The sequence below is a fragment of the Nyctereutes procyonoides genome, unplaced genomic scaffold, assembly GCF_905146905.1.
Source record: "Nyctereutes procyonoides isolate TBG_1078 unplaced genomic scaffold, NYPRO_anot_genome, whole genome shotgun sequence".
NCBI classification, from domain to species: domain Eukaryota; kingdom Metazoa; phylum Chordata; class Mammalia; order Carnivora; family Canidae; genus Nyctereutes; species Nyctereutes procyonoides.
The window spans coordinates 39,851,041-39,863,724 of NW_026575131.1; the positions used below are offsets into that span (position 1 = coordinate 39,851,041).

General features: G+C 49.0%; 1 protein-coding gene across 1 annotated transcript in view; it reads right to left on the reverse strand.

The window, feature by feature from the left end:
• Positions 1-629: 629 nt before the first annotated feature.
• The window catches only part of DAG1 (dystroglycan 1), a 71,171-nt gene continuing 59,116 nt past the window's right edge, over positions 630-12,684 (reverse strand). The window contains 2 exon segments of the mRNA XM_055343198.1: positions 630-3,297; positions 3,300-5,445. Coding sequence (XP_055199173.1) covers positions 3,044-3,297; positions 3,300-5,445 — 2,400 coding nt within the window. The 3' untranslated portion in view covers positions 630-3,043.

The following is a 12,684-nucleotide window of genomic DNA, read 5'->3' on the forward strand; positions in this document are numbered from 1 at the left end:
CCCCTGCCTCCCACACCCTGGGCTGTGACCCAGGACAACCCGGCCTCTTCCTGGGCACTGAGTCATGCTTCTCAGCTGGCCTGTCCATCTCAAGCAGGGCACTTAGGGGCAGGCCCCCAGATTCTATAGGCCCAAATAGGGCAGAACAGCCTGGCCAGAAACCATTCTCCCCTTCGCCCTCGCTAAAAGGCCAAGGCCAAACCTGCCTTGAAACTACCTGGGAGACTAGTCAGCCCGAAGACCACAAGATAGTGGGGGAAGAAGCAGGGGTGAATAGGCAGGGGCTTACTCACTCTGGGGCAGACAGCCTATGGCAGGCAGGACCTTTCCCACCATCATCCCAGATGAGGAAACTCAAGATTTCTCTGCCAGCTCATACAGAAGAACAGCAGAGGGGAGCTTGTGTGTTGGCAGAGCATCTGGAGCACACACACACCCCTCTCAGGGGCACACAAATGGTAGGGCATGGAGGCTGTTAGGTAAGCTGCTTGAAGGCCAGCTCTTAGCCCTCTGAAATGGGCCTGGCTGGGTCCCCTCTTCCCTCTGTCACATGGACACTAGACCCGTACCCTATTCAAATCCTAGAACATTGTAGGGGCCAGGGAAATAGATGCTTGGAGGCAATGGCATTGTAATAAAGACACTGCTTTTATTTAGTTTGATATGATTCTATACAGAATGCAGAAAACACATCTTAAAATCATATAGAAGGAAATAAAAACATGTCAATGGTTGGTGAACACTTGAACGTGAGATTGGCTCTGTCTCACAGAGTCCAACGGCCATTGCTAGCCCGGCGCTCAGGGGAGGAGGCTGCCTGCAAGGGCATTGTTGCTGTTGTTATTCTGTTCACTGCCCCATCGCCTCCAGTTGCTATGGCAACAGGCCATTCTGGGCCAGCCATGTCTGTGTGGCAGTGCCCGATGGTGGGGTTGCTAGGGGCAACAGAGCTGTTTGGAAGGCCTTTCAAAACCCTCACCTGGAACACTGGGAATTTATTTTTTGACAAGGTCATCAAAAATAATCTCACCAGGTCAGACCTCATTTGTGCTCCTGACTCTGGGGCAATGGGGTCACTCTGGCTCAGATCAGGTTGGGAGGCAAGAGACCCAGTCACCAGAGGTCCACTGAGCCCTCATCCACAGGCTCCCCAAACAGGGGCACTGCTCTCTTGAGTACCTGACCAAGGACTGGGCAGGGGAGAGAGGCTGGGCCCTCTGGGAAAAGGCGCAGGGGGAATAGCCTCCTGAGAAGGGCAGGCTGGAGACTCCCCTCCCCTCTGATAAGCCCTCCCCTCCTGAGGCAACACATGCAAATCCTCTGCAAAACAGTCGATATGGCTTAGAAGTGGCTGCTCGGTGTGCAAAGGGAGCCTGGGTCCACCCACCAGCCCTCCATCACGGAAGGGATACATTATTGCAAAAGGCATTCCTCCCTAAAAGGTACCCAAAATAACTCTTAGACATCAAGAAAAGTCATGCTCAAAATGGTTTCTTCCAAAGGAGGAGAATCAAAGCAGAGTGGGCACCCCTGAGTCACGGGACAGAGATGCAGATGGACGGACGGACGTTCTGCTAAAAAAGGCAAAAGAAGCCCAGTGTAATTCCAGAATTTAAACCGTTACGAAAAGAAGGGGGGGGTCAAAATGAGCAAAGCCGTCAGTTCCATGGAATCAACACTAAGAGCTTGTACAAACTGCTGTAAGCATCACCATTTTTTAATCTTTTTTTTTAATAAAACAATTTGAAGCTGTATAAAAAGTTTAGTAAAAAATTAGCTTTGAGAGCCCACAGATTTTTACTATGAACTATTGCTGGCACTCCTCCCCCGCCACCAGACCTTTCCCAGCCCAAGGCCTGGGACTGCAGTGCCAGAGAAGAGGGGTGGGGTGGGTTGGGGTGGGGCTGTGGACTGTTGGGACAAAGCGGCCAAGGTCAAGTGAGGAAAGAGCATCACATGACATAAAAATATTGCATCTTCACCAAAATGTCCCCCACTGAGTGTTTCAAAAACCATGATATTCCTTTCAAGGGGGGGGGGGGAAACACCACACAGAAGAAGGGTAAAAGAAAATACGTTGATGTGGTCGAGTCCCTCGACCTCCCCAGTCACCCCCACGAGCAGCTGGCCCACCCTGGAGCACCTAGGTTGGGGGCCACGGCCACCACTGCCTCTTGGGAGTCCCTTTTCCATGGAAATGAAGACCCCTTGGTGGTGGGCCACTAGCGTGTGTGGGGTGGGGGTGGGGGTGTCCATGGCCAAGAGGCTCCCCCAGCTTCTAGCCCCTGGCAATGGTGGGAGAGCAAGCCCAGCACCAGGACCCTGGCCCCAGAGCCAGGGCCGGGAGGCCCCCAGTCAGGCTCTGGGATATCAGAGCAACCAAGTTTACAGAGTGTGAAAAAATAGGATTCCTTTGATAAAAAATACTGTCCCTTGGTCTTCTTTAAGTTTGAAACACCCTGGGAGCTTATTTTTAGCAAAGCAATTTCCCATACCCACCCAAAAATTATACATACAAGTTTAGGTAAACAGCAGATTAAATGTAAAAACTTAACCTTAACTTCTGAAAGTCCTTTGAATTTAATCTTTAGCTACTGTTTTCCATGTTACATCCTGCAGCTAGACACACGTGAATAGAAAAAACAGTACAGTTAGTGTTAAAGGCAAAACGCAGAGAGCCGGGAGGCCACCCAGCACTGCCTGCGAGTTCATTCACGGCTCCTCATTCCCTCCATCTACCTCTACTCCAAACAGTGTTTTCAGAGCCAGCCATCAAAACCGCAGCAAAGAATTTTCTATGAACAAACAAAAAGCTGTTAGGCAAAAAATAAAAGTAAAAATGTCCCCAAAGTCTCTCCAGCTGCTTTGGGGTTTTGGAGGACCAGAGGGCGGGCTTGTCCAGGCCTCGCATCTGTCAGTGTGTGCTAGGTCAGGTGTCGGCTCCCAGTGGGCAGATGGTCTGCAGGCCACCGGTCTCCACAGACAACACCGTGTTGTCTCCAGGGCCCTGCCCTACCCCTGCCTCCACCCAGGCGCTTGTGGGTTAAGGGGGCACGTAGGGAGGGGGCGACCGGTACGGGGTCATGTTCTTGGGACGGGAGCCCTTGCCCTCCATGGGGGCCGTAAAGGGTGGAGGGGGCTGGTAAGGAGGTGCATTGGGATCCTCCTCCCGCAGGGGCGTGTACTCTCCCACAGTGTCCTGGTTCAGAGGAGTGGTCTCGGGCACGCTCTGGTTGGGGTACTCAGGAGGGGGGAGAGGGGCTTTCTCCTCCTGCAGGATGAGGGGCATACTGGAGGAGGGGGGGGCTTGGAGTCATCCAGCTCGTCTGCAAAGATGATAGGCACTCCCTTCTTGATGAAAGTGGCCTGGTCCTCCAGTGTTAGCTTGCCCTTCCGCTTCTTTCGATAGCAGATCATGGCAATGATGCCGGCGATGAGCAGGATGGCCGCAACTACTACAGCCGGAATGACTGTGTGCAGATAAACATCATCCTCACTGCTCTTCTCGGGGTCTCTATCCGGCACATCTGTAGATGGTACCTCTGAAGGCACCCTCCTTGGGGGTGCTACAGGGATAAACTGGAGGTGCCGGCAGCTGCCCGAGCCCGTCACAGCAATGCTCGAGGCCTGGAAGTCCGGCTCCAAGGCATTGGAGAAGGCAGCCCGCGGTTTTCCATTGTCCTCGGCGATCCTCTGGCTCAGGGCCATGATCTGCTCCTTGGGGCAGGGCTCCAGGGGCAGTGTGTTGTTAGTCCACTCCACTAGGATGGAACCCCGGGTGATATTCTGTAGAGTGATGGTGCTGCAGTTGCGGTCTCCGAAGGCGAAGGCTAGCTTCTTCACCAGGGAGATCTTCTTGTGGATGTCATTCACCACTGGCACTGGGTCCCCCATAAACTTGGCCTTGAACCGTGCAGGAGCCCTGTCCCCTTGAGGGCGCTTGTGGACATGGATCTCAAAGGCGTCCACAGCTGACAGGCCCCCCTTGTCGGTGGCGTGCATGAAGTACTCATGCTTGCCCACGTGGCTGCTGTCAGGCAGGCCATACATAAGCTGGCTGTTGCTGTTGAACTGTACCCAAGACTTCTCACCTACCAGCTGCTGCTCCCGAAGCTTCAGGGTCAGCTTTAGCTTATCAGTGGTGGTGTCCTCGTGGTCATAGAAGGTATCTGATGGGATCTTCACCTCAAAGTAGGTGCCAACCCAGGCATCCACCCTGTCGATGTGGTTCTTCAGTTCTGGCCGCTGGTTCGGTTCTCCTCCACGGGGAACCCCACTTGTGGTGGTGCGGATGCGAGTCGGCGGGGAGGCAGTTTCCAACCTGGTGATGGGAGCTTTGGTGGTGACCCGCGGCACCGGTCGGGGTGTCCGTGGCTTTTTGGTCGGCCTTCGAGTTGTGGTGGTTGAGGAGTCAGTAGAAGGCGTGGCTGGTTTTGGTGTGGATACTCGTGGCTTCTTGGTGGTAGTCGTGGGAGGGGTGGCAACTGCCGTGGGCTCCACATAGCCAGGAATGGTCATCGTTGGACGGATCTGGCCGGGAACTGTGGTGCCAGCTTCTGACACCCGAGTGGGCTGGATTGGGCCTAGAGTCGGGGTCTGAATAATGGCACCTCGAGTCCGAATGGTGACTGTGGGCTTTCCAGGAACAGGATCTCTGACTGGAGGAGCCATTGTCTCTGTCGGAGGAGCAATGGCTGGAGATGTGGGGGTAGGCACAATCCTGGACGGTGGCTCCTGGATGGCTGTGGTTGGAGGCCCAATGGCAGTGACAGGTGTGGGTGTGGCATGGATCTGCCTCCGGATGCGTTTTGGGAGAGGGGGTTTCTTGTTGGCAATATGCCAACCCACCACAGGGTAGCCAAGCTGGGCAGACATAGTGCCCTCCCTGGCAGGGGCCTCCACACCATGAATATCAGGCACATTGTTCTGGTTCAGGGAGCAGCCCAGCTTCCAAGAGAGCAGGGCCCCATTCTCTACCACCTTTTTCGCATTTCCTGGGCCAGCCATGAAGGCTGACATGTCAAATAGTCTATTATTCACCACTGGCACCAACTTCATGTTGTGAAGCTCCACTTCTGAGAAGCTCCGCATTCTGTGCAGGAGGTCGATCCTTTGCTTTGGGGTCATCTTGGTGAGGTCAGCATCCAGAATGACTGTTAGGACAGTCACAGGCTCATCAGCAGCGCAGGCAGAGGACACTACCTCAGCAGGGTCTGGGGATGCCGCCCGCACAGACTGTGGCTCACTGTGGTCTTCAGGGTAGACCTCGATAGAGAACACACTGGAGGTCTGGGGGACATGGCTCCCATTGGCCCCCAGCCGTGTGGCGCTCACTGAAATGTAATGAACACCCTTATCGGTGTCAAGAGGGAGACCCTCCAGGGTGTGGCTCTGTGGGTCCCAGTGCAGCCAGGATGGCAAGACCTCTTTCCCCACTGCTGACACCTAAAAGAGACACCAGCATGAGTTAAGTGGCACTGTCAATGCATAACCTGACAATGATCACAACAGCTCATCCCTGGCCTAGCCTGAATTGTGTGACAGGAATTGTGTAATTCAGAATTTCTGTTGGGGGAACCAGATCCTTTCCTGGAGATCTCATTCACTGGTCACGAAAGACTGAGGCTGCCAGACAGTCTAGTTTGGAAAGCAAATGACTTGCTCAAGGCCACACTATGAGGAGACAGCAGTGGTGGTACTCAAATACATGTCTCATCCTGGAGAACTGATGCCATGGAGCTCAAGAACATGGAGAGTTTTTGTAACACTGAAATGTCCTGTCACCTAGTCGCCCACTTGGCCTGCAGAATCAGGTCCAAGGGTCTCACCCCTCAACACTCCCTTCCAACCTTGTCTCAGACTTCTCCTTGCCCTCTGAGGACACCATTGTGTTTGAGTCATATGCCCTTCCTGCCATAAGGGAAGGGCATAAGACTCAAATGTATATGACCTTGGGTGTAAAGGACAATTCAATGTCCTCAGGTGCCTCACTTTACAACTACCACGTCAGCGGAACATATATTGAAGTATAGTGGGACACATTTGGGTAGCAAATATGGCTAGACATTATCTAATGTCTTCATTAACCCTGCTTTTCAAACCTCAGGAAAAATTGCAACACCTGGGTGGGGTCCTGGAAACAACTACTCTAGAAGAGTGTTTATCAAAGATTCCCAGAAGCTCTGGTCTCAAAAGGGAGAGTTCTTTGTCAATGAAGTTTGGGAAATACATAAAGCTCTGCCCTTACAGAGCCCAAGCACAGAAACAGGCCTGAGGAGCTTACCCCCTCATTCCACCCAACAACACTTCCCAGGTGCTCCTATTTTAGAGTAAAAGTCCTTTTCCACAGGAACATGACTAGTAATAATCAAGGTATGCAGAGAAACTTCTATCATCAGCTGACAAGAAGGAAACAAGATTTGTGCCTCTTGCCCAGGGCCCTATCTAGGACTACTCTCACCTTTGGGAAATACCTATTCTTGCCCCCAAAGCAAGAAAGGTGGCACCTACTCTCTGGTCTAATGAAAGGCACTCAGCTCCACCATCCTGTCCCCCAGAGTCCAACATCTGGCATATCTTACTGCCAGCTTCAACCCAGGGATTGCCCTTCATGGCCACTACTTGTCAGCAGAAAGATAACAAAATGCTTCTCTTCCCACAGCAGGAAGGCCAGAGCCATGCCTGCTGGGCTCCCTAGGGGCTCCACTTTCTCAGGATTCTTGCCAAAAGCCAGAAACCTGACTGGGAAGGAGACTGTGAGCTCCTACCTGATCTTCCCAGTCAGGACCTGGTGTCCAGGCCATGTCATTCTATCAATCTTACCAGAGACTGGATACTCACCCCCCTATAAGCAGGTTTCCTGCCTCCAGCAAAAACCCATAAGAAGACATCAGACATTATTAGAAGTAACTGTTATTGGCACTATCCTTTACCGCTTCTGAGCCACTGAGATTACCAAGGATCTGTGAATAACATTTCTTTTGTGACATCACAGCAACTTGAGGTGCACCACTGTCCCCTTAAGGCACCACTAAGAATCCCCCTTTCTGTCATTCACCATCCACCGCAAACACAGCCCACATCAGAAGTGGTAAAATAGGAGCACCTGGGTGGCTCAGTCAGTTAAGTGTCTGCCTTTGGCTCAGGTTGTGATCCTAGGGTCCTGGGATCGAGCCCCACATCAAGGCTCCCTGCTCAGGGGAGCCTGCTTCTCTCTCTCCCTCTGCCCCTCCCTGCTGCTCATGCTTTCTCGTTCTCTGTCAAATACGTAAAATCTTTTTTTTTTTAATTTTTATTTACTTATGATAGTTACACACAGAGAGAGAGAGAGAGAGAGAGAGAGAGAGAGAGAGAGAGAGAGAGAGAGAGAGAGAGAGGCAGAGACATAGGCAGAGGGAGAAGCAGGCTCCATGCACCAGGAGCCCGACGTGGGATTCAATCCCGGGTCTCCAGGATCACGCCCTAGGCCAAAGGCAGGCGCCAAACCGCTGCGCCACCCAGGGATCCCCAAATAAGTAAAATCTTAAAAAAAAAAAAAAAAAAAGGTAAAATATCTGTAAACATGGGTGTCTTCAAATCCGTGAAAAACAATAAACATATTTTTCCTTTAAAATCTTTTTTAGCAGGCAGCCCAGGTGGCTGAGCTAGTTTAGCGCTGCCTTTGGCCCAGGGCCTGATCCTGGGGACCTGGGATTGGGTCCCACGTTGGGGCTCCCTGCATGGAGCCTGCTTCTCCCTCTGCCTGTGTCTCTGCCTCTCTCTCTGTCTCTGTGTGTGTCTCTCTCATGAATAAATAAAATCTTGGAGATCCCTGGGTGGCGCAGCGGTTTGGCGCCTGCCTTTGGCCCAGGGCGTGATCCTGGAGACCCGGGATCAAGTCCCACGTCGGGCTCCCAGTGCATGGAGCCTGCTTCTCCCTCTGCCTGTGTCTCTGCCTCTTTTTCTCTCTCTCTCTCTGTGTGTGACTATCATAAATAAATAAATAATTAAAAATATATATATGTTTAAAAAATAAATAAAGTCTTAAAAAAAACAAAAAACTTTTAGCTACAAAAATAATACTTACAATGCCTTAATTTTTTTTAGTTATGTTAAATATGAAAACTGTCACATCCACACATAAACATGTAAAGCAAAGGCTAACTGCTCTTATTTTGCAAAAAATAGGAAGCAAAGCTGTAAGGCCCATATGAAGTAGTCAGGGAACAATGAGATGTTCCCATATGGTGGGGCATGACTTGGGGTCCTGAGAGGCACTGAGTAGGTGAGCCAGGGTGTAGTGAGCTTTCCAGCCACCCAAGTATGTTTCCTAACCGCACTCTATCCCAATGGCCACCACTGGGATGACAGGACACCTAGTAGAGGGAAGGCCTAGAACAGAAAGCTCAAGGTGAAGCCATCCAAAGGGAAGCCACCTATAGAGAAAATCAGAGCTGGGAGAGAGACCAGGACAGGCTCTGGAAGTGGGTGCCAATTGGCTGGCCAGGCCCATGGGACATTTCTGAGTAGCCAGGCAGCTATGCCTGTGCCCACCCCTATGGATTCCGTCAGCACATATGAGTAAGTAGTCCCAGTGCTTTTCTAAGTCTCTCACCAGCTATACAACGGCACTTTACAACAGAGAAAACAGAGAAGGGCCCCGCCTCCTCAAGCTTCCCCACCTGGCTGGGGAATTCCAATTCCTATTCTGCTAACCCCAACAGCCATAGCTCTGCTGCCAGACATTTCCTAAGGAATAAGCCCAAGCCTTCTTTGGCCAAGGTTCCCACATGGCCACCCTCGGAAGACATACACTTATTTATTTTTTTTTTAATTTTTTAATTATTTATTTATGATAGTCATACAGAGAGAGAGAGAGGCAGAGACAAGGCAGAGACATAGGCAGAGGGAGAAGCAGGCTCCATGCACCGGGAGCCCAACGTGGGACTCGATCCCGGGTCTCCAGGATCGCGCCCTGGGCCAAAGGCAGGCGCCAAACCGCTGCGCCACCCAGGGCTCCCGACATACACTTATTTAAACTATGCCAAGTAACATCATTACTTAATAACATGTAACTGCCTCTCCAACCTACACTTCTGCCTTCCATTCTGCAGACTCTGGCTCCTCAGGATCCTGGAGCATTGGCCATGCCCTGGCCACAGGACAGGTGTCCGACCTGGATCTAGAAACCTGAAGCAGACAGTCCCCAAAGTCTTGGATACTCCTCAGATAGGAATGAAAGGTATCAACCTGAAAGTTCTAAATTCCATGCATCTCTGAGCATCCTGGTACTGGGAATGTTAGGCCTAGGCAGCACTTTAAGTGACAGTGATTCACTGTAATAAATGGCCACAAGAAGCAAAACAAATACAAGCTTTACAAAGAACCTAGCCAAGTCACTAGCAAACTGGTATCTCTGCATTTTCAAGGCCATTTGGGGAAAGCCCCTGGACGGGGAAGCCTGAACATGCCTAAAGGGCTGCCAGTGTCCACAGTCCCTGAAGGATTCCACCAACAGCCCCACCCTTCTGAGGGCACTCAGTTGAGGGAATGCTCTGGAATGTAACACCTGCTCTACCCTGTAAAAGCAGGAGCCCTTCAGCCCATGGGAACTTGACACATCTTCCCAGGCCTTCAAACCTTTCAGGCTCTAGAACACTTTTCCCCTCAGGGCCTAAGGGCAAAGCAGGATATAAAAGTTCCTCCAGAGAGATGATGCCCCCCATGGCAAGCCAGGACTCTTCCCTATAACAACAGCCAACCTGACAGGAAGCCTCATCTCCAGTAGTCCTTGGCTGAATCCTGGTTCCAGACAGACTGGGGCTTGACCCAACCTTAGCCCTGTTTTCTCATCTGTATAAAAAGGGAAAATGATGCCATCCTTGTACAATCACAGGGCCAGGCACATGCTGGATTTTCTGTGGGTGTGGGTTCCCTGACCACTCCTGGGCTGAGAGAGGATCCAATATGCATTGGGAGGCTACTGCAGCAACAGGTCCCAGGGTCCACTCCCCAGTCTTCCTTCCGGCCTTGGACCCAGCACATGCTGCGCAGCCTTGCCTCCCTGGTCATCCCCGAAAGCAGAAGCTCAAAACATCAAAGGGAAGTGGGGAGGCCACAGGAAGGGAAAACCAGGACTCCCAGGGGAACAAGGCCCTGGGACCCTCAGAGACTTGTTTGCCGACCTGTCTTCTAGGAATGGATGAAAACCGAGGAGCCTGGGGGAGGAACTTGCTGCAAGGACAACCCAACCAGCATTCACCTCTTTAGTCTCAAACAGATGTGCTCTATCCTAGTATGTTTGCACAAGAGATTCAGACTATTCTTGGATCTCTGGGTTTGTTCAGATAAAGACTTCTGCCCTAGCTGTACTACCTACAACTAACACTTAATGGCTGCTCTGTGTTAAGTGCTCATCAGTACCAGCACATGTGTTTGGGTGACAGGCTAGTCCAGGCCATGGAACTCCTCCAGGGTTTCAGATCACTCAGCCCTCCATCACCAAATACCAATATTGCCTTGGAATTGGGGGAGGCAAGGCATGCCGACCTTATAATGCCACTACTATGGAAAGAAGCCTTCAGGCTGTTGGTGGGAACACTTGTAGGAGACAGAAACTGCGGGAAGAAGGTTGATTTAAGAAGATCACAGGCTCTACCTCACAGGCTCACATAGAGCCAGAAATCTTTCCAATTTCAGCAACCCTCAGAGAGGACATGCTTCTGAGATAGAAGGCAAGCCCACCACTGAGGAAAACAAGATTTCCAACTGCCACATCCAGTTTTAGAAATCTTGATCCATGAAATACATCTAAAAACTAAGAATCAAAACCACAAAACTTGGACAGACCCATATGGAGCTCCAAAGACTACCCACCGGCAATGCCCACAATGAATCACCATGACCAATGACTGGGGAACTGCCAAGTGTGAAGGTTTTTGTCACTCTTTAGCCTATATTAGCAGATAACTAGTAACTGACTCCCTCTTCAGTTCTGGGGCATTCTCTCCAACTGCCTCACTGGTGCCCTCTCGCTCACAAAGTACAATGTCAAACACCAGTTTGATAAAGATATAGTACCTGTTCCAAACACTATGCAACACAAGCAACATGTCTCACCTCAAATCAGTATCCTTAAAAAAAAATCAGTATCCTTCTAAGTCTGGAAAGAGCAAATGAACAGAGGAACTTTCAGTACTTAATCTCTCATCAAAAAGCAAGTTTCCAGTATTAAAACCAGATAAAGCCACCACAAAAAAAGAGAACTACAGGCAGTATCTCTGATGAACACAGATGCAAAAATCCTCAACAAAATATTGGCCAACTGAATCCAGCAATACATTAAAAAAATCATTCACCATGATCAAGTGGATTTGTTCCTGGGATGCAAAGGTGGTTTAATATTAGCAAATTAATCAATGTGGTATGTCATAACATACAATTCATAACAATAATAAAAATCATATGATCATTTCAACAGATGCAGAAAAAGCACTCAACAAAGTACAATATACATTCATGATAAAAACCTTCAACAAAGTAGGTCTAGAGGGAACATACCTCAATTCAATAAAGGCCATGTAAGAAAAACCCACAGCTAACATCACACCCAATGGGGAAAAACTGAGTTTTGCCCCTAAGGTGAGGAACAAGACAAGGATGTCACTCTCAGCATTTTCACTCAACAGAAGTACTAGAAGTCCTAGCCACAACAATTAGACAACAAAGAGGGGGAAAAGGCATCCAAAATGGTAAGGAAGAAGTAAAATTTTCACTATTGCAAATGACATGATACTATATATAGAAAAGACTCCACCAAAAAACTACTAGAACTGATAAATGAATCAGGATACAAAAATCAATGTACAGAAATCTGTTGTATTCCTATATACTAATAATGAGGCAGCAGAAAGAGAAATTAAAAAAAAAATCCTGCTTACAATTGTACCAAAAATAGTACGATATTTAAGAATAAACTTAACCAAAGAGGTGAAAAACTTGTACTCTGAAAACTATAAAACACTGATAAAGAAACTGAAGACAACACAAAGAAATGGAAAGACAGTTCATGCTCATGGACTGGAAGAACAAATATGACTACAATATCTATACTACCAAATGCAATCTACAGATATAATGCAATTCCTATCAAAATACCAACAGCATTTTTTCACAGAACTAAAACAAATAATCCTAAAATTTGTAGGAACCACAAGGGTTGCCAAAGCAACTTTGAGAAAGAAAAACAAAACAGTTCCACTCTTCAAGTTACATCACAAAGCTGTAGTAATCAAAGCAGTATGGTACTGGCACAAAAATAGACATATAAATCAATGGAACAGAAAATCCAGAAATAAACCCACAATTACATGGTCAATTAATCTTTGACACAAAAAGAAAGAATGTCCAATGAAAAAGAGACCGTCTCTTCAATAAAGGGTATTGGGAAAACTGGACAGCTACATGCAAAAGAATGAAACTAGACCACTTTCTTATACCATACACAAAAATAAACTCAAAATGGATTAAAGGTTTACATGTGAGATCTGAAACCATAAAAACCCTAGAAGAGAGTACAGGCAGTAATTTAAGACATTGGACATAGCTACATTTTTCTAGATATGTCTCCTGAGGCCAGGGAAACAAAAGCAAAATAAACTATTGGGACTATAATCAAAGTTTCTACACCACGAAAAAAACATTCAA